The 20410-nt window shown below is 35.8% G+C and overlaps 4 protein-coding genes and 1 pseudogene across 14 annotated transcripts; 3 read left to right on the forward strand and 2 right to left on the reverse strand.

Moving 5' to 3' along the window:
- Window positions 1-20: 20 nt before the first annotated feature.
- Window positions 21-1991, forward strand: LOC139808998 (putative nuclease HARBI1). 2 transcript variants are annotated; one of them, XM_071771566.1, is made up of 4 exons: window positions 21-142; window positions 263-633; window positions 705-942; window positions 1014-1991. In XM_071771566.1, exons 2-4 carry the CDS (start codon window positions 371-373, stop codon window positions 1728-1730), a joined length of 1218 nt encoding a protein of 405 aa, XP_071627667.1. In that variant the 5' UTR covers window positions 21-142; window positions 263-370; the 3' UTR covers window positions 1731-1991. The 2 variants fall into 2 exon arrangements, with proteins under 2 accessions (XP_071627667.1, XP_071627666.1); XM_071771565.1 differs by having other exon boundaries at window positions 74-633.
- LOC139809001 (uncharacterized) lies at window positions 1921-6056 on the reverse strand. Of its 8 annotated transcripts, none has more exons than XM_071771576.1 (7): window positions 5650-6056; window positions 4907-5235; window positions 4660-4795; window positions 3719-3888; window positions 3475-3655; window positions 2907-3025; window positions 1921-2843 (listed from the first exon to the last, which is right to left on the reverse strand). In XM_071771576.1, exons 3-7 carry the CDS (start codon window positions 4677-4679, stop codon window positions 2533-2535), a joined length of 801 nt encoding a protein of 266 aa, XP_071627677.1. In that variant the 5' UTR covers window positions 4680-4795; window positions 4907-5235; window positions 5650-6056; the 3' UTR covers window positions 1921-2532. The 8 variants fall into 8 exon arrangements, with proteins under 8 accessions (XP_071627677.1, XP_071627674.1, XP_071627679.1 ...); XM_071771573.1 differs by having other exon boundaries at window positions 3719-3900; XM_071771578.1 differs by having other exon boundaries at window positions 3719-3873; window positions 5650-6055.
- On the forward strand, window positions 5852-8306 carry LOC139808136 (uncharacterized; annotated as a pseudogene).
- A 356-nt stretch (window positions 8307-8662) lies between these two features.
- On the reverse strand, window positions 8663-11383 carry LOC139809000 (serine hydrolase-like protein). Its single transcript, XM_071771570.1, has 2 exons — window positions 10702-11383; window positions 8663-10466 (listed from the first exon to the last, which is right to left on the reverse strand). Exon 2 carries the CDS (start codon window positions 10418-10420, stop codon window positions 9521-9523), a length of 900 nt encoding a protein of 299 aa, XP_071627671.1. The 5' UTR covers window positions 10421-10466; window positions 10702-11383; the 3' UTR covers window positions 8663-9520.
- Window positions 11384-14117: 2734 nt separating this feature from the next.
- Window positions 14118-19397, forward strand: LOC139808999 (casein kinase I). Of its 3 annotated transcripts, none has more exons than XM_071771569.1 (6): window positions 14118-14914; window positions 16097-16206; window positions 16375-16597; window positions 16686-16979; window positions 17090-17378; window positions 17621-17962. In XM_071771569.1, the coding sequence occupies exons 1-6, from the start codon at window positions 14786-14788 to the stop codon at window positions 17704-17706; spliced, it is 1131 nt and encodes a 376-aa protein (XP_071627670.1). In that variant the 5' UTR covers window positions 14118-14785; the 3' UTR covers window positions 17707-17962. The 3 variants fall into 3 exon arrangements, with proteins under 3 accessions (XP_071627670.1, XP_071627668.1, XP_071627669.1); XM_071771567.1 differs by lacking the exon at window positions 17621-17962 and adding an exon at window positions 18547-19397 and having other exon boundaries at window positions 14139-14914; XM_071771568.1 differs by lacking the exons at window positions 14118-14914; window positions 17621-17962 and adding exons at window positions 14961-15610; window positions 18547-19397.
- The last annotated feature ends 1013 nt before the right edge of the window (window positions 19398-20410 follow it).

Genomic DNA, 20410 nt, shown 5'->3' on the forward strand with positions numbered 1-20410 from the left:
GCGGCAAATATAAATAGTCACGTAACAATTTGCCGCTCGTCTAATGGGGGGAGAAGTAAGCGGCAAAAGCAAAACGTGCGCGTCGTGAAACCGCCGCTTGCAACTTGCGATAACAGTTCCTATATATGTCCAACAAGGTTATGTATGTCTGAGTATTGACAGGTTTCCTTCAGTTAATTGCTCATTTCATTGTGATAATGTGAATTGTGTAGTGATTAAATTAAAATTTTTATCAAACTTGAACATAATGGCCTTCATGCAGAAATATCGTACATGGGTGACAGAACGTGCGAGGCAGGTGAATAATGCTCAAGAGGAACAACTTCTGAATGACATACTACTAGTTGTCATTGTGCATGAAATATTGCGGATGAATTCAGAGGAGAAAAAGAAACGGATCTACAAAAAAAAGTGTTTTTGGGTACATCCTATATTTAGATTGAGAAATAAGTATGGGTTTTACCATGCAATATATCCAACTCTATCGAGGTATAAACCTAAGTTTAAAAACTATATGCGGATGTCATTATCGCAATTTGAGGACCTGCTGAATTTGGTTGCACCTCATATCACAAAACAGAATGTGACTCGAGATCCCATACCTGCTGCAACACGATTATCTATGACATTAAGGTAAGCTGAATATGTTAAATCGAATGTGTTCTTTCCATAAAGACAATATTACATACAGAATCTTTTTTCAGATACTTGGCTACTGGTGATTCAATGAACTCCTTGTCATATCAGTATCTTGTTGGAACTACGATAGTGTCAAACATTATTGCCGAGACATGTGCAGCATTATGGGATTGCCTTGCTAAAAAAGTGCTTCCTTTTCCATTAAGTAAGGAAGATTGGCTCAATATCGCACAAGGTTTCAAAGATTGCTGGAATTTTAATCACTGCATTGGCGCAATTGACGGAAAACACGTTGCTATTCAGGTATTTCTTTTATATGACATTATCTAATTGTGGCAACTGGCGAGCTAGCTATATAATTCCATTTGTTTTAGTGTCCCCATAATCCTGGCTCTTTATATTACAACTACAAGAACTATCACAACATTGTACTGCTCGGGATATGTGATGCCAACTACATGTTTACATTCGTCGACATCGGAGCTTATGGCAGGCGTAGTGATGGTGGAATTTTCCGAGATTCTATTGTGGGTCAGAAATTTTATAACAGAGAAATGGGACTGCCAGAACCTAAGAAACTCACGGTCGATGGTGATCCTATGCCATATGTTCTTGTTGCCGATGAAGCATTCCAGTTAACTGATTTTTTGCTAAGACCATATTCAGGAAAAGGAGGACTTGGACTTAATCACGAAAAAAACATCTATAATTATCGCCTCAGTCGTGCTCGTAGAACAATCGAGAATACTTTTGGAATTCTTGTGAGTCAATGGAGAATATTGAAAAAGCCTATTGACGCTACTGTAAAAAATACAATGCAAATTGTCCAGGCCATTATTTGCATTCATAATTGGCTTCGAAAACAGGATTTAGACAAAAACGAATATATTTCTGCGGACATGATTGATCACGATGAACCTAGTGGTTTTATTCCTGGAAATTGGAGAAAGGAAATGGATAGCAGTCATGCCTTGAGAGATCTTGGTAATTGTGGCACTAACAATTCTTCTCGAGATGCCATGAACATCAGGAATGAATTTTGCGATTATTTTAACGGCGAGGGTGCTATACCCTGGCAGTATCTTCAATAGCAGTAATTATCATCATGGATTTGCATGAAATTAATTAATTAAAAAAAAAAATAATTTGTTCTAAGGATGTTTCGGCCGTACAGCCTAAGCTAAATATAATCGTATAACTTTATTTGAGAGTTTCTCAAGGAAAAAATAAAGTGATAAAATTTAAAAATCAGTTAATATTTATGGAAAATCATGAAAAATACTGATAAAAATCTATGACGTTTGGAAATGGTAATAATCTGAATAAATAAATATTATATTTGATATCTGTTCTATCATTGTATGTCTAAATTGTTTGTCTTTTATATCATTGTACGTCTAAAATAACTTCGCAAGTTTATAGTTGATATACCAAAGAATTGTTTAAACATTGTTAAATTTTGCTTTAAAAATCTGTTATTATTTGAATATGGCTATACATCTTTAAAAAAAGGACTGAAAATTTTTTTGTAGCTTAATGAGACAATTATGCTTGACTTTTTTGACATTTTAATTCAATCAAAATTGTATATATAAAAAGCAAAAGAGCATTAAATTATTTAATTAATCATAAATAGAGACACTTATTACAATAATACTTATTTATAGTATATTCATAAAATTATCATTATACTGCTTTAAATATAAATTTGTATTACACGTGTACCGTCATAATATACGCAACTATATCCATATTTTGAAGAAAAAAAATAAAAAGATAAAATTTAAACCATAAATTTATTTATTTTGTTAATATTTAAAGCTAATTATGCTTGTATAAAAAAAATAGAAAATGTGTTGTCGGAATCTTTTAAAACATCCAGCTGAAAGAAATTTAATTATTATTTGTTTCTTCCTGTAGTCTGGAGAAGGTCATTTGGACAATATCCTGTAGAGTTCGCATTTGTAGTTGAGGCGACATTTTGCGCAAATGTAATGCTGCTGTTTGTAGCATATGATCCACCTCATCGAATGGATCATTTATATTTGGCGATGCAACATTTTGCGCCTTTTCCCGTCTCTCAAAAATTTGGATTAGTTTATCCAACGGATTCGTAGAAGCAACTGATATATCGCTATCAATAGAGGAATTGGTATTGAGTCTTCGTCTTTTTCCACTCGTAAAAGTACTTGATAAGGTTGGCGCTGCAAACAAATTTTTATATACAGTTGATATAAAAAATAATAATAATAAAACAATGATCATACTTTCTGTGCTACTACTGTCATTTGGATCTATGCCAATCGGACTTTGTACTTGAGAAGTTGACTGGTCCACCGATTTATTTAATAGCTCGTTCTCTGTGCTAGGAATATTACTCGATGTGCTACAATAAATGAACAAAGTAGGAATTACAGAAACAAATTGTGGAATTACAGTAATTTTATCACTGTCTAATGATGTTCCTGGCACAAAGAATGGACAATTTGGTCGAGTAGTTAGCCTCAAGATCAAGTGCAAAATCTGTTTGACATGGACAACATATGCAGTAGCTGGGATAGTATAATGGTTGTTATCATTATTGCTATTGTTGGAAAATAATTTAATAATAATAATAAATAATAAAAAAAAAAATAAAAATAGTTGGATCATTATTATTATTATTAAATAATTTCCAAATAATAGCAATAATAATAACAGAACCATTATACTACCAAAGCTTTGTTGTCCATGCCAAACAGAATTTGTAATTTGTATTTGATCTTGAAACTGATCTCCACCATTGTGTTGTGCCATCAGAAACATTACTTTATAATAATAACAAAAATCAGTTACTTCTTCGATAGACTGGTATCACGAAGAAACTCCATTATGTCATAGTGCTTCCACTTGTGACGGTTCTCATTTTTATTCCTCCCAGATCCACTTGGAAGGTACTGCTCCGACTGGACAATTTTGCGATATGTATCGCGTAATGATTTAAATTTCTGCTGTACAGCAATTGCGTCGAGTACACCTAGAAAAATCAGATTTTATCATATCCAACTAATCCAACTGTATTATATATTTATTTATTTACCATTCAATTCATCAGCAACTTCTTCCCAGAGTCGTTTCCGGGTTTTCTTGGATCTCTGGTCCACCGGTTGACTAATGTCCCACAGAGGCCTTCTATGTCGGACAGCCAAAATTAAATGTTCTTCCTCTTCTACCGACAATTTCTTTGAGGCCTTTCTTTTGGAAGGAGTTCTAAATTTTTTACTGCCAACAGCATTTTCTTCAAACGTTTCGGCCTTAAATGTGGCCTTCATCAGTGATAAACAATTATAACCTTGGTCCTTTAACAAAAATTAAAACGACCAAGGTTATAATTGTTTATCACTGATGAAGGCCACATTTAGAGCCGAAACGTTTGAATAATGTTTTGAATTTGTAATATAAGATCTTATATGTAATATAAGATTTTAAGCACTAAGATCGAGCTTTGTTTGCTAGCCATTGAAATTGTTTATACAGGGTGTACCATAAAGACCGGATCAACTCTTAAGGGTAGATTCTTGAGATCATTTGGAGAAAAAAATCCTAATGCCAAAATGTCGAGCCTGCTACAATGTTTAAACGGAAAAGGTTTAAAGTTCACTAGTGTGCTTGTCGAAATTTTGCGCACTTACGGACGTTGCATGTCAAAACAGCTCTTGCACACTTTACTCAACTCAATTAATAGAAATATTTGAAATTATTATTTACTTTATTTCTTTGTACACTGTTCGCAAGACCGACGAATATCGGGATGACAATTTGGCAGGCTCGACATTTTGGCATTAGGATTTTTGTCTCCAAACGATCTCAGGAATCTACCCTTAAGAGTTGATCCCGTCTTTACGGTACACCCAGTATATGCGAACATGACTAATTGTTTATTATTAATTATTTAACATATCCAACTAATCCAAACATAGCTCTATCCCTCTACAAAAGTTATTTTTATCACTCATATATTTGCAGATATATTCAACTAACCTAAAATGTAGAGTTATCATAACTTATGTAGAGTTATCATAACTTATTAATACCCTAAAAAGCAGCATATTTATGCACATGAATGATACAGAAGTTATTTTTATCACTCATATATTTGCAGATATATTCAACTAACCTAAAATGTAGAGTTATCATAACTTATTAATACCCTAAAAAGCAGCATATTTATGCACAAGAATAATCAAAATATTCCATATCTACCATATAATATTAATATATTACTTACTTCATTCTCGTTGTCATTCATTGTATAACTGTAAACACCTTTGAATTTTGCGGCACACTGAAAAAGCTAAGACGGTCTGAACTTTTCCCCCCATTACATTTTCTTAACGCCAAAAGTCACGTGACCCCCATTTGCCGCTGGTTTCTAGCGTCAATGAAATTATGTTTATGCATTGAGTCCCTTTATAACAGGAGGCCCTTACTCGATCAAAGATATATTGCATTTGCGCAAACTCAGCCAATCGCCAATGCGGCACCAAAAGTACCACGTCATGAGCAGCAGGTTTCTACTCCACTCGCCAAAGAGTTCATGTTCCATATCTTCAGACCCTGCGCATAATAGAACATATTAGAAATAAGAATAAATATTAAATATTAGGATATATGTATAAATATATAGGAATATTCTAGTAATAAATATCAAATAGTAAAATATGTAAATGTAAGAATATTTTTATATTTATATCTGATATATCTTATTCTTTTCCATTGTGCGCGTTATGTTTAATTATTATTTCTAATTTCGATTTCTCTAATATTTTAATATTTATTCCGAATATACATATACATATACCATTTAATAATTGTTCGTTTTAATCAATTATTACAATATTATATATTGATTAATACGAGTAAATTAATAATGACTGAAACATTTGATGCTGGCTTATTTGGAGAGCTTGTAATATCGTCTGATTAACGTGCACATGAACATTTTAGATTTAAATGGCATGGTAATTATACCTATGGATGCGACGGTTTACACCAGCAGCCATTGAATGTGAATACAGAATACAGATCGTCGGTAGTTTTTTTTTTTTTTTTTTTTTTTTTTTTTTAAATTCAATATAAAGAAAAGACCGTGGGGGTACTCATGTGGTCATAGTGCAAAACCGAAATCTAAATTGCATCACATCAAAACAAAAGACACTTCGACTAAATCAACATGGACGCCTCAATAAAAGCGTCCCAAACAGAAGTTAACTGCGTAATAAAACTCGTATACTCTTATAACTCTGAACTCGAAACTATGTGTAAGTGTATGAATGTATGTATATTTGTTCGTGTATGTCCGCGGTGTTGGGAACTCGGTATTGCCGTAGGTACGTTAAGCCCAAGGAACTGCGCGGATCACTTCCCCCTGCGGCCGTCGGTAGTTTTTGACAAAGTAAAATATCACTAACAACTAACAACGCTGTCAGACGACGAATATTACGATACAGAAAACCTGGAAAAAGTTCAAATTAATTACGTCACAGAGCCACACATGCTCTTTTGTATAAAATTTTAACAATTTGCTAAAATTGTACGAATTCTGCAAGGATAGAATAAAGCAGATGCTACAAACAAAATGTAGATCCGACGGTATCATAGACGGTTTAGGGTATGGTCAACGTGACGCTATAAATACTTCGAAGCATTCCTCTTCTCTTTTCTTTCAATGAAGAAAGAAAGAGAAGAAGAACGCTCCAAAGCATTTGTAGCGTCACGTTGACCGTAGCCTTTGTCACTTGGTTCAAGTTACATCTTGACAGAGGAGATCATCTTGGATTCCTCGAATGGAAAATCTTGTTAGCAATTTGCTGTTTTCCCAACGATGCCGACCGTATGTCGCGAAGGTGTCGTCTTGACGATAAAAGCGGAAACCTTGAAGGGCAAACTAAAATGTTCTTATAGCACGGGTAATGCGCGATTCAATGAGAATTGTACAACTTTGTATCATTTGCCAAAAGAAGTCATTGCCTTCCTAAATGACTTTGATTAGGTCAAACTGCTCACAGAAATTGGTAGATCTCAAGAGAATAGAAAAATGAAATATATTTTGGATACTTCGCCTTTTCCAATCTACGGATTGACTCTTTTATAAAGGAATGTAAAGATAGTGAAATTTTATATTACAAAACTGACAATCCAACGCTACGTGTTCTGATTGAACAAATAATAGCCCGTGATAGCGGACTGCAAGAGAAAGTGCAAATGATATCAAACTTATGAAAAAATTCCATGTGCTCTAGATTCCATATTTATTCATAACTTTCTTTAATATTAAAGGTGAATTGAAAGATGATCAAGATAGTTATGAAATTTCCAGATAATATATTGTATGTAATATTTATATATTGCATGATTTATGTAGTACTAAAATCTGTTTAATTATCCATTGGTTCAGGAATTTACTTAAAACGAACGGCGTGTTATTGCCGGAAAAGATTTTTCTTATGAGACAATTAGTGTACTCGGAAGATTTACCAAATATGGTTTATGTACAAGATGCAAATCTTCAAAGATCATGTTCATTCGGTACCTCTATTGATACGGTATAACGATGCAATATTTTTAATTATATAATTTATATTTAAATAAAAGGTACAATCTTATTAGAGTATGATTATTAAAAATAAAATTTTGTAGAATTTGCTTGCCTAATAACAGTAAAATAAATAATAGGTTTTTCTTTTCAGAGCTCGGACAGCGAAGATGGTCTACATGTGCGGGATAATATAGCCAATAATAAAAGTACAAAATTACATAATCGCTGAATACATAAACAAATAATTACAAATATAAGATAAGTCCACACTTAAAATACTCTAGTCTGAAGGTATCGATTTTCATTTCCATGCTTATTTTGCTACAGATCAACCAAATATTCGATTTGAATTCGAGTTTATATTCATGTGAGATTATGTCTGACTGAGACGCAAATACTGGTAGAAATAAATGAAACCAAGATTACCGAAACAATCGTAAATTTTGGCGAAATAAGCAACAAAGGAAAAATTTTACCAAATGCCTTTATGTTGGTACAAGGTTCAGCTCAGTTTATATCACATACATGATACAAAGAAGAATGATTCTTTCATGAATCATACGGCAATCGTCCTCGAAAATGAACTGAGAGATATTATTCTGAGAGATAAAGAAGTAAAAATTAAAGTCTACCAAATGAAAGGTTTAGTGAAAATTACAATACTAAATTTGTAAAAATTTACAAGAATAAACCATTTTGCAATTTTGTACAATTTCCTATGAAAAATACAATTTTTATAATACAATATCTTTTTTACTGCAATACATTTTATAACTATTTTTTATATGATACCTTACAATACCTTACCTCACTAGTGAATATATTAACATTGTAAAATGTAAAGTGCATACAAGAAGTACAAATATAGATATACAGTATACTTATATGCGTATTATATATTTTTTTATTCAACTATTGGACTCATTCCACATAATTCCCATGCGTAATATTACGACTATTTATAATAACATATACAATTTATATATATGAAGCATTATTTCTCAAAATAGCCACCTCTCTGCACATTTTATTTTTGAAGATAAAATGCTTTGCAAGATCTCAAAATTTCCGTCGAAAACTCAATTTTTGGATGCCGTATGGCGATTTTCATTTACATTCAAGAATGGGGAAGTATGACCAAAATATCGCTCAAACTATCCTAAAAAATAGGAAAGTATGCAAATAACATCTAAAATCTTAGCAGTTTCTATCAAATTCGATGCAACTTTAAAACAAAATGGTTTATGACATCCAATTAAATAGTTTTCAGACGTTACCCCCCATTATAATCAAAATCAACCCTTCAAAACCACCCCTGAATCATCATTTCGACAAATTGACAATTATTCTAAAACAAATAGAGTAAAAAAATTTAAATAGAGTTCACGGGCCGTGAAATTCTTTCAGAATATATTTCAATCAAATTCACCCTCATAAGGATCATAACTAATCAATAAAAATCATCCCCTACACATCATTTAGACAACTGGGCAATTATTCACAGGCAATTAAACATAAAACTTTTTTATTAAGTCATTTTTATCAAACATTAAACATAAATACATTCTGGTAGAATTCTATGGCTTTGTAGACTTAATAAAAAAGTTTTATGTTTAATTGCCTGTGAATAATTGCCTAGTTGTCTAAATGATGTGTAGGAGATGATTTTTATTGATTAGTTATGATCCTTATGGAGGTGAATTTGATTGAAATATATTCTGAAAGAATTTCACGGCCCGTGAACTCTATTTAAATTTTTTTACTCTATTTGTTTTAGAATAATTGTCAATTTGTCGAAATGATGATTGAGGGGTGGTTTTGAAGGGTTGATTTTGATTATAATGGGGGGTAACATCTGAAAACTATTTAATTGGCTGTCATAAACCATTTTGTTTCAAAGTTGCATAGAATTTGATAGAAACTGCTAAGATTTTAGATGTTATTTGCATACTTTCCTATTTTTTAGGATGGTTTGAGCGATATTTTGGTCATACTGCCCCACCCTTGAATGTAAATGAAAATCGCCATACGGCATCCAAAAATTGAGTTTTCGACGGAAATTTTGAGATCTCGCAAAGCATTTTATCTTCAAAAATAAAATGTGCAGAGGGGTGGCTATTTTGAGAAATAATGCTCCATATATATATATATATATATATATATATATATATATATATAATATAATACTCTAAAATCTTTTAGATTAGAGGACATTATCAATTTTTTTCCATGAAAAAATTCTAATTTAAATAGGCAATCTGTTAATACATAGGTATATATATACACACACACACACACAATTGTCTACAGTTTGCTGAAATTGTCACTGTTCAATATTTCACATATAAATGGCGCAATTTTTTCAGGATTATTATTATGAACGTCATGATTTCCGTCTGTATTAATTATTTCCAACATGGTTCTAGTTTTTATCGTTTTCAACGCTAATTTAAGTTCTTCATATTGAAGAAGAACACCGTCAGATGGAAGAAAGAGGTATATTGGAACTGAAAGCTTGTTATTAAACTTCTGACATTCATCCATATTCATAAATAAAAGAGGATGATGTCTTACTCGCAAATCTCTATTATATATATACTTCCCATTCCCATTTACTTTCGTAACTGCACGCTCAAACAGCGCATTAGCAGCTTCGGAATTTAAAGAACACATCCTCATAGTCTTAAGAGCATGTAATATTTCTGCTTTAGTGTAAGACTGCGGTTTTTCGGTTTTATAATAAGCTTTTACTAAAAGTGTAGACGTTGTATAAAAATGTATTACGTAATCTTTGTCCTGAGGACCCATAAGAAGCCCATCAAGAGAAATTAACTTCCTGATTCTATTTGGTTGAAAAATACTGAACATGACAGCTATTTGCGCTGCCAAACTGTGTCCTATATAAATAAACGTTTTCCACTGCAGAGCCTCTAAGATGAAATATAATGCGTGTGCGTAAACTGTTATGTCTACTGACATCCAAGATGGAAAGGGTGACGACCATCCGTGGCCAGGTAAATCTATGCATACGTAATAAAATAATTCTTTTGGTAAATACTTCATCAGTCTAGTAAAAGATCCCAAGTTATCTTGTTGACCGTGCACTAGTAAGACTGGCTTTCCTGTGGGAGAGCCATAGGTTTTGGCAGCAACGTGACCCCAGGGTACAGAGAGTTTTATTTCCATACATTGTTGTTCTGCCATTTTTGTTAGTTACTCTTGCTTGAACAAGATAAAGAAATCTTATTCACTGAAACAATACATTTCTTAATAGTTTTATAGACTGCATACTTATAGAGCAGTTTTTAAGATTTAAGAACTAATAATATAACTAATATTGCAAACCTAAATCTTTTTTACTACAAATCCTTTTTAGCTTCATTTTCTTACATTCAGCATAATTGTCGAGATAATTGTACTTCTTAATTCTAAACAGAAGAGGTATACAGCAAAGAGTTACAGGAAGGAAAAATCAAAGAGCTCACCTCTTACGCACGTAATTTGGATTAGTTCATGAAATTCATGTCACAATGACTCATTAAACAGATTGACAAAAACTGATGATAAAATTCCTCTTTGTTCGCTACAAATCTCGGCTGCCAAACGCGACCAGCGATGTGCTACGAGTCGACTGCGAAAGTGCGAAGGAAGGAAATAAGTTCACGCACTTAATTCTGTGTATATAAAACCTGCAGCAAAAAGTTCCCCCTCCAATATTTAGTCACACTTGTTTTTTAATTTAATCATTTCTTCGTTTCTTTCAAGTAGGTCATCATGTCCTATTTGTGGAGGTTATCTCTTTTAGGGAACAAGTACAAATAGAAATTAGAAAGTCATATATGCTGGCGAACGTTAAAGAGGGACACGTGTACAGATGTATTTGACACTGATAAGTTTTTACTTAGCTCTGTTTGTTAGTCTAATACTCGCGGCCTGATATATGAGACTGTCGGTTCAACAACGTGAAAAACTAGCTGATGTTCCACTGTTCCACTATAACTGTTTTGTGATGCTAAAACATCCTTGTTTTCTTCTAGGCGAATGAATAAATAACTAACTAATTATACTAGATAACAATGACTATAAGGTAAAAATGAATAATCATAGGAGAGTTATCATCATGCTAGAAAATGGGCTCGATAAATATTCAAGTTGGTCAGAAATACAAATAGGAAAGAAGAAAACCGATAAATCGTTCAAATCGCAATTAAGTATGGAACGTTAATTAAAAAAAAAATATATATATATATATATATAATATTAAATCAAATTAGTACAACAAAACGTCTACACGACAGATTAAAGCAGGTTCTGCAAGTTTAATTAATAATTAATATGAATGAAGGCGACTCTTATTTAAAACAATTTATAATCTCATTATTTTTAGAATTATGTTTAAAACATTATAGAGATAAGATAAATAAACTGAATAATGTTCATGCTGATAATTTCGCAATAATTATATGTATATTAAATGTATATTATCCCTTCGCGGGTAACGTCGGGTCACTCGTGTCCTGGCGAAAGTGACTGTCCTGTATGTCAAGTGTCTGTTTATATAAATATATTAAACATAATTCTAAAAATAATGAAATTAAAAATTGTTTTGAATAAGAGTCGTCTGCATTCATGTTAATTCTTAATTAAACCTGCAGAACCTGCTTTAATAATCTGTGTAGACTATTATGTTTATACGTTTTTTATATCAACTGGTGCTATATAAAACCAGATTTAACGAGCGTTTATACGACATTTTACGCAATTAACTACTCATGTTATAAAACCCGATTAATGGTATAACGGGCAAGTTTTATTAATATTATACTTTTTATACGTCATCACATGCGCGCACACACACACACACACACACACACACACACACACACACACACACACACACACGCACGCACGCACGCACGCACGCACGCACGCACGCACGCACGCACGCACGCACGCTCGCACGCTCGCTCGCACGCACGCACGCACGCACGCACGCACGCACACATAAGGAACAAGGAACAAGGAACAGATATTAGCGATTAGAAATAAGAAATCAGAGGAATAAAGTTGGTATAACATTAATACACGTACGGTTTCCGATAGATTAAAAATCTATTGCCTGTGTTTATTCCCTGTTTCTGTTGCCTGTATTTTTCATCGTGCATTCAAACTTTATTCTTGATTCTTTAGTCCTAATCGCTAATATATGTTACTTATTCCTTATATTTTCCATTGTGCGGAGGCCTTAAAGAGTGAAAAAAGGTGCGATTTCATTGACGCTAGAAACCAGCGGCAGCGTCAAGAAAATGTAGTGGGGGAAGAAGTTCAGACCGTCTCAACTTTTTAGCGTACCGCAAAATTCAACGAAACTTCTTCCCCCATTTTCTTGACGCTGCCGCTGGTTTCTAGCGTCAATGAAATCACGTGCGATTTCATTGACGCTAGAAACCAGCGGCAGCGTCAAGAAAATGTAGTGGGGGAAGAAGTTCTGTTGAATTTTGCGGTACGCTAAAAAGTTGAGACGGTCTGAACTTCTTCACCCACTACATTTTTTTGACGCTGCCGCTGGTTTCTAGCGTCAATGAAATCGCACCTGTTAATGCTTGACGTAGTTGACGTTGCTTTAAGGGTGCGTTCCCACTATATGCGACTGATTGGCTACAAAATAGAAGTTCTAGAAACTCGAGAACTTCTCTATTTTGCAGCCAATCAGTACGATCTGCTGCTGCTTTTCACTGCCCATGAAATTTCACCTTTAGATTTTTCCAACTTCAAGCGTCAAAGCCAAAGCAGCGCGAAGACGCCGAAATTTTGACGCTGTTTTCCTTTTCATGAATTTCAATTGACACCGGCGTCAATTATGGTCATGCGACCTTCTTGCCGCTGAAAATGATGAGCGTCGAGCGTCAGCATGAAAAGACACCTTTTTATTTGACCAAAATAAAGATACCAAACTCAGCCAATCGCCAATGCCGCACCAATAGTACCACGTGACCATCGTTCCCCCGTCCTGAGGCGGCTTCACCGCTTCACCCACCGGTTCCGACCCCTTATTTCTATCGGCCTGTTTTCTATTGCTGAACTGGTTGCATCACTAGTTCAGAGTTTTTCCTTCCAATGTGGAGTAAAAAAGATAAACTCTGAACTAGTACAGCAAATGCAGCAATAGAAAACAGATCCCGTGCTGATGACGACGGCAAAGGCTTTTGAACGTACCTGAACAATAGCGTATAAAGATGTGGACAAGTAGCACGAGGTTCCGGTACATCAGTATCGTAGCTAGGAGGAAGCGACACCCTTGACCCACATATCGTTCCAGATATTCGCCGAATTATAACTATAATCTATTAGAAACACGTAAATTATTTAGATCCCATCTCGTTTGAAATTCCGCATCGGTTTCGATGTGAGCTATACAAGTCGTCGATCTGCCGATTCGTTTCTCGAGGAGCTTTCATGAATATTAAAGATATTACGGAATGATCCAACAGTCGCATAATATGGTAAGAAGAAAAAACAAATAAAAAAGCGTCGTAAAATCTATGTTAATTTTTGTTGTTTAATGCATTACAATTGTATGCGTACATACATACGTATGAAATTGGCAAAGATAAAACCTTGGATTTATTCTTTTTAGCTGAACTTCTCGCACAATTTATCTTTTCTCTTTTTCTCTTATACGTGAAAAGAAAAAGAGGAAGGCTGAACCGTGCAAGAGTTCAGCAGAAGACCTATGCCAGGGTTCTTACTTCGGCCACCCTCGGCGATACGTTTGACGCTCGTGGCGCCCGCGGCGCTCGCCGCCGCGCTACGGGCCTGAGCGCCGTGATACCGGCGGCGTCAAGCGAGCGACTTCACGCGGCTCAGGTTCGTGGGCGTTCGCGGCTCGAGGCTGATCGCGCACGAAAGAAGTCACGCCGAATTATCGCGGATCTCGCGCGCGAAACGTCACGGCGCGAACATATCGGGCGACGCGCGGCGTCGCGCCGGTGGAGTGACTCGATTGAGCGGCAGTGCAGCTGTCCCCCTGCCCCCTCCGCGTCCCCCGTCGCGTCTTCCGCGCCGTCGTTGGCCGTCGTTCGGTGACGCATCGCTTCCGGGAATCGTCAGTCGCTGCTCTTCGTGCCCACACGCCGAGAGGGAAAATGTCGGCGCGCTGTCGACGGGGCTTGTCGTGCCGTTGCCAGTGAACAGCCCGCTCGTGGACACGTTACGACGATCGCATCGCGGCCCCCCGGCGACCCTGACTCGCCCAAAATCCGGCCCGCGAAGCCCCATACGCCACCGGCCGTCGCTTACCCTCGATCCCTCGATTCGGCTCGACCTTCGCACGCGCGCGAGAGAAAGAAAGGGAGCCAGCCCGAGAGGAGGAGATATATACATATATATATATATATATCGCGGGAGAGCGGTGGAGCGAGCGAAAGACGGCGGTAGAGGGAGAGAGACGGCGAGCAGGTGCAAAACTTACACCGCCGTGTAGAGGTCCCCGCGTTAAAGGCAGCGCAAAGGGAAGAGCCGTACGGCGAGTGGAGGTGAGAGAGAAGGCATACGGAGGCGAGCAGTGACATGGCGTCGTTGGCGATGTCAATAGCGAAGAGTGAGTTTATCGTGGGTGGCAAGTACAGGTTGATGAGGAAGATCGGTTCGGGCTCCTTCGGCGACATTTACCTCGGCATCAACATCTCCAATGGCGAGGTAAGGCCATCCCAGGTGTCTCTTTCGAGGCCGACCTGCACGACCTACTGCTGGACTGGCCAGCCAGCCAGTCAGCTCGGTTCCCTCTGTGTTCGCGTTTCCCGTTTCTCGCTTCGTTTCGTCTCGTTTAGTGCTCGATCGCGTTTTCCCTTCCTTCGTACCGATCCTCGGTCGACGAGATCCAGAGACATCGGAGTGATCGGACCATGCGAGACGAGACGGGCGCCGCGACATGTCGATAGCTACGCGAGGCAGAAGGATCCTTCACCTTCTCTGGCCGACGGTTTGGGGACGCGACCGTGACGTCGCGAGCTCGCCCGCCGTCGACGATTACTCCGCGGCGAGCTCGCGAGTGACGTACGTACGTACGTGCGTATGTACGTCGGGACGCGGTTTGCGATAAATATAAGCTGACGCTTGTCGCAACAGCGACGATTATCGGAATTTCGAGTGCGCGCATGTTTAATGATTTATTTGAATTATCGAAAGCACAGGCGTTTCTTACTGGCTCTCTCGTTGGAACGAAATCGAATAACAGACGGTCGGAGTCCGGGCAACTAATTTTGGCTTTCTAGCTGGTTACAGTTTTCCCTTGCAGATAAGGAAAATCGCATTGACTATCAAGAATACAGTAAACAATGACAGGGCGATTTAAGTCTTCGTTCCGTTTGTTTTGCAAATCCGCTTCCTTTGATGGTACTGTTGTATGTTGCACGTTTTATCTTAAGCGACATTTACCTATGATCTATATATGATGATACTTTTCTCTCACGGTATAACGTATAACAAAAAACCAATATATGAGGATAATGATATATCCTGTTAGGATACCATGGCTGTGCGTGTGAATAACGATGAATAAGAAATGGAACTTGAGATTTAGATAAAAATGATATTAAATGAGAATTGATATAAACCTAGTACATTAGCTCTCATTGTTATCAAGAGGGACTTATTCTTCTATTTTTCTAGTATTTTCAAGACTGGATTTCTATCTATTGTTATTCTTTTAACGCAAATATACAGTACTTAAGAAACAAAGGAAAATTAGAATAGCACAAGAAGAAAGAAACCATAACATTATTATATCATTCCATTTATTTGAATTTTGTTTACGATCTTTGTGTTGAATAAAACTTTGCAGGGCAGTTCGATAACATGTAACATATGTTTACATTTCAGGAAGTTGCAGTTAAGTTGGAGAACATGCGTGCTCGGCATCCGCAGCTTCTATATGAATCGAAGCTGTATAAAATATTACATGGTGGTATAGGAATACCACACATACGTTGGTAATTATCACGTTTAGTTCTTTATATTTTTTGGCATTGTATTCAGTTGTATCTATGTAATAATAAAAGGAATGTATAATAAATAATTATGGGATTCGTATTAGCTGAGAGATTAAAAGTTGCTGTGAGCCGGAGGCAGTCAACTGACAGGAATTTTCCTCTCTTTAGGTATGGCCAAGAACGTGAATATAACGTTCTTGTCATGGATCTTCTTGGACCATCTTTGGAGGACCTTTTTACTTTCTGTTCAAGAAGGTTTACAATTAAGACGGTCTTAATGCTGGCAGACCAGATGATTGGTAGGATTGAGTATGTCCATTGCAAACACTTTATCCACAGAGATATAAAGCCAGACAATTTTTTAATGGGGATTGGGCGACATTGTAATAAGGTACGCATTTCAATCTAGTCCATTCCTCCAATGATACATCAGAAATGAACCGTGCGTCATTAATAAATTATTGGAATAACCGTTTCAGCTGTTTCTCATCGATTTTGGATTGGCTAAAAAGTATAGGGATAGTCGCACGAGACTGCATATAATATATCGCGAAGATAAAAATCTAACGGGTACGGCGAGGTATGCTTCTATCAATGCGCATCTTGGAATTGAACAGAGTCGTCGCGACGACATGGAATCACTCGGCTACGTTCTTATGTACTTTAATCGAGGATCGTTACCTTGGCAAGGTCTCAAAGCTGCGACGAAGAAGCAGAAGTATGAGAAAATTAGTGAGAAAAAAATGTCCACGCCAGTAGAAGTCTTATGCAAGGTAAGGCGCTAAAGAACTTTTCCTTTATTTTCATTATCTGTATTATTATACTGTGTTATGTAAACCTGTATTATGTACATCCGTAACATAAAAATTACCATTTTTTTCAGGGATTTCCTGCCGAATTTGCAATGTATTTAAATTATACGCGAGGTCTACGCTTTGAAGAAAGCCCGGACTACATGTATTTACGTCAACTTTTCCGCATACTTTTCCGTACATTGAACCACCAATATGATTATACATTTGATTGGACGATGTTAAAGCAAAAGGCAGCAAGTAATAACATTAGCGGTGGAGTATCAACAGCTGGACCAGGTCTCTCTCAAGGTGCTCAAGGTGCTCAGGGGCAAGGACAAGGTCAAGGTCAAGCACCTACTCAGGCCAACGCTCAATCAGGTGCAATCAAAATTTCTCGAATTAATTTTTCGCAGCATGTCAACGTATAGTCTATAGATTCCTTTAGGGATTCACGTATATCACGTCATCATTTCATATTCAGTCGTAACAATCATCGTGGGGTTATCCTTTAAACTTTAAATTGTTGAAACTTGACAAATTAGTGTTCTGTATCACTGTCGTTAACTCAAAATTTATGTTTTTTGGTTATATTGTTTATATAAATTATCATTTTTTAACAGCCAATTTCAACCTTAAAAGATGGTTGGAGTCCTCCACAAAACTCAACATTTCGCTTGGCACAAATCATTCTTCCAAGAAGCAATAACTCTGGGGCTTATTAAATGCTTTTTCCTTCTTCCTCGATGAGAAAATCGGCACAGCAAAAAACTTTTTCGGAGAAAATATTTTCTTTACTATTTACTAATAATAATGACTGAAACACTAATGGAAATATAAGTATGCTTATACGCTAATTAACATTCGTTTAACGATTAAATCTATCCCATGCTATTGAATATATAGACCTATGCCAAAATTTTTTCTCTTACATTAAAATTTTTTAACGATATTTACGGAGGAAATATCTCTTATATTTATGGAGATTTTCACATTATTTCTCTCATATATTGTTTAACGTTTCTATCTTTATTACTATTTAATAGCTTTTACATCTGAAGCATCTTAATAGTCATGATTCTTATAGATTCTGAGTTTGTTTTTTGAGAATACTGTTGAACGATTTGAAACAATATATCCAAATTTGTTATGTATATGTATATATATATATGTGTATATATATATACATATATATATATATATATTTTTTTTTAGTTCTGTACACTAAACTTGATACTTGTGTTTACTAATGTATTTATTATCTTTCCATTCATCATTAATTTAATTGGCGAACTTACACTTCAATGTCTTCTACTGAATTTTAAATCGATATCGATAATGTTCCTTGCATATGATGCAAAATTGTATAAAAACAAGTAACACTTGATTTTGTTTACACATTTCACCGTCATATGATGCGAGAAACAAATGGAGTAACATAAAAGCAAAGAGAAAGCTCCATTTGCGCGAATCACAAACATATTATCTATAGCAGAATTTAAAAAAAATATAATTTTTATAATTTCAAAATCGATTTTATTTGTTCCAGGAGCGCGCTAAGACTATAACTCCTCATTGTAGCAACAATCTTGATCGCGATCACTAAAGTGTTTCAAACGAGGTACCGAATTTCTTACAGAAGTTATCATTCAAAGAGTCATATCAGTCAACACTCTAATTTCACACAAAGAGGAGAGTGATGTAATGTAACTACAAATGTGCAGCATTTGCTCATATGTGACATAGGGAAACATGATTGTATCACATATTTACTGAACTACATGTGGATGAGATGTAACACTGGCAACTTAGAGTTTCGGCTGATTGAACTTTTTGGACTTTGAAATCCGAGTGAGAGACCAGCCAGCCAGAAAGTGGCTTGTTCTTATTTTGTTATTACGTATTTAATTTACCGTTGGTAATTATTGAAAATAAAGATTCTGTTGCCCCCTGAGGAAGATTAAGGGCGTATATATATTATCAGGCTTGTGAATATAATGGGTGATTTAATTTACGAAATTGTGCAACTTTCATGGAGAGAAAGAGAGGACGTTCTGACCATTCTTGGATGCTCGCGTTAATCTGCGAAGCGTGTGGTGTAAAATTTTATATCTATTCTACAAACAGAAAAGAGATATATGCAAAATATATGAGTGTTTTGTGAGAGTATGAGTACTACCGTGGCAAACTGACATTCTGCTTCCGAAATTTTGTTTTGTCTTCAATATATGGCGTGATCGGCATCCACTAACGTGTGTGGAATGTTGAGAAAGTGTTAATATTTTTCTTATCGAGGATAGAGTATGTCAATAGTATCAAAGGTACTACCATTGCACATACTTTTGATACGTTTGACTGAAATAATCTTTTTTTTTTTTTTTAATAAATGAACGATTACGTCTCTCTCCGATATAATATTGACAAGTTAAAGTAATATTAAAGATACCTTAATATTAAGGCAACAATCTAACTTTTAAGTATGTACCGTACTGTATTGAGTAACGAGTACTCTATCGAGAAACGAACAAACGACTAACGATTCTATTGTAGAAATATCCCTCGATTTACTCTCTTTCTGTCTGTGAATATGTTTATTATAAATCGCAGAAGTTAAACAGTCGTTGAAGGAGAAGAAGAAATTTTGAAATAGTGGAAAGTGGTTACAAGCTTACTTTCATCTAGATAATGTGAAAAAAAAAAGTTATCTCGTGCGGAAAGTATTCCTGTAACTGAGGCTCTAGGCTGGATAATTCTTCCGTATATAGTTTTTAATAGCTGAGACTGTGCAGTAGCTATTTCACGTGCTGTTGCTTCAAGATTAAGTTTGATATTTTGTATACACATTTAAGGGACTTCATACTTCATCGACCAACGTTCTTCGTACATGCATACACACGTACATACCGAGAGAAGTCGCCTCGAACAGTCAGAATACTTATTTGATATCGGCAATTGCTAAAGAACTATCGTTTCTATTCATATTGTTTAAGATTTTAGTTGTATTATTCATTCTAGCTGCTAAACTCTTCACCTTCATATTCTGCGAGCATTAGTTTCCAAAAGAACGTTACGATCATACACCTTTAACGAATACGAATAATATTAGCGTGTGTCACACGTCCTCGTCGTGGAAGGTACTACCAGTCGTCCGGTCAGCTTTAAGTACGATTGCAATGATGAATTCAACTGAAATCTTAAAGCTTATTATATCCGAAGAAGCGGATTACGCTGCCTGGCGGACACACCTTTGAGAATATAAAAAAGAATTATAACCAATAACCATCCTCGATTGAATGCGTGGTTAATTATTATTATTATTATTATTATTATTATGAAGGGGATAAATGAAAGTGTAAAAGTGCGCATCAACATGTGAGAATGAATGAGCGAGTAAGTTAATAAAATAACTAACG

The sequence above is a fragment of the Temnothorax longispinosus genome, chromosome 2 (genome assembly GCF_030848805.1).
Source record: "Temnothorax longispinosus isolate EJ_2023e chromosome 2, Tlon_JGU_v1, whole genome shotgun sequence".
NCBI lineage: Eukaryota > Metazoa > Arthropoda > Insecta > Hymenoptera > Formicidae > Temnothorax > Temnothorax longispinosus.

Bases quoted from the DNA above. Each gene is read 5' to 3' on its own strand.
- LOC139808998 (XM_071771565.1), top strand. From the start codon at position 248: ATGGCCTTCATGCAGAAATATCGTACATGGGTGACAGAACGTGCGAGG. The intron at 634-704 runs GTAAGCTGAATA...ATCTTTTTTCAG, and splicing joins CGATTATCTATGACATTAAG to ATACTTGGCTACTGGTGATT. The intron at 943-1,013 runs GTATTTCTTTTA...CATTTGTTTTAG, and splicing joins GAAAACACGTTGCTATTCAG to TGTCCCCATAATCCTGGCTC.
- LOC139809001 (XM_071771571.1), bottom strand. From the start codon at position 4,927: ATGAATGACAACGAGAATGAA. The intron at 3,026-3,474 runs GTAACTGATTTT...CATTTATTGTAG, and splicing joins GATACCAGTCTATCGAAGAA to CACATCGAGTAATATTCCTA. The intron at 2,844-2,906 runs GTATGATCATTG...ATTTGTTTGCAG, and splicing joins TGACAGTAGTAGCACAGAAA to CGCCAACCTTATCAAGTACT.
- LOC139809000 (XM_071771570.1), bottom strand. From the start codon at position 10,420: ATGGCAGAACAACAATGTATGGAAATAAAACTCTCTGTACCCTGGGGT.
- LOC139808999 (XM_071771569.1), top strand. From the start codon at position 14,786: ATGGCGTCGTTGGCGATGTCAATAGCGAAGAGTGAGTTTATCGTGGGT. The intron at 16,207-16,374 runs GTAATTATCACG...TCCTCTCTTTAG, and splicing joins GGAATACCACACATACGTTG to GTATGGCCAAGAACGTGAAT. The intron at 16,598-16,685 runs GTACGCATTTCA...TAACCGTTTCAG, and splicing joins TTGGGCGACATTGTAATAAG to CTGTTTCTCATCGATTTTGG.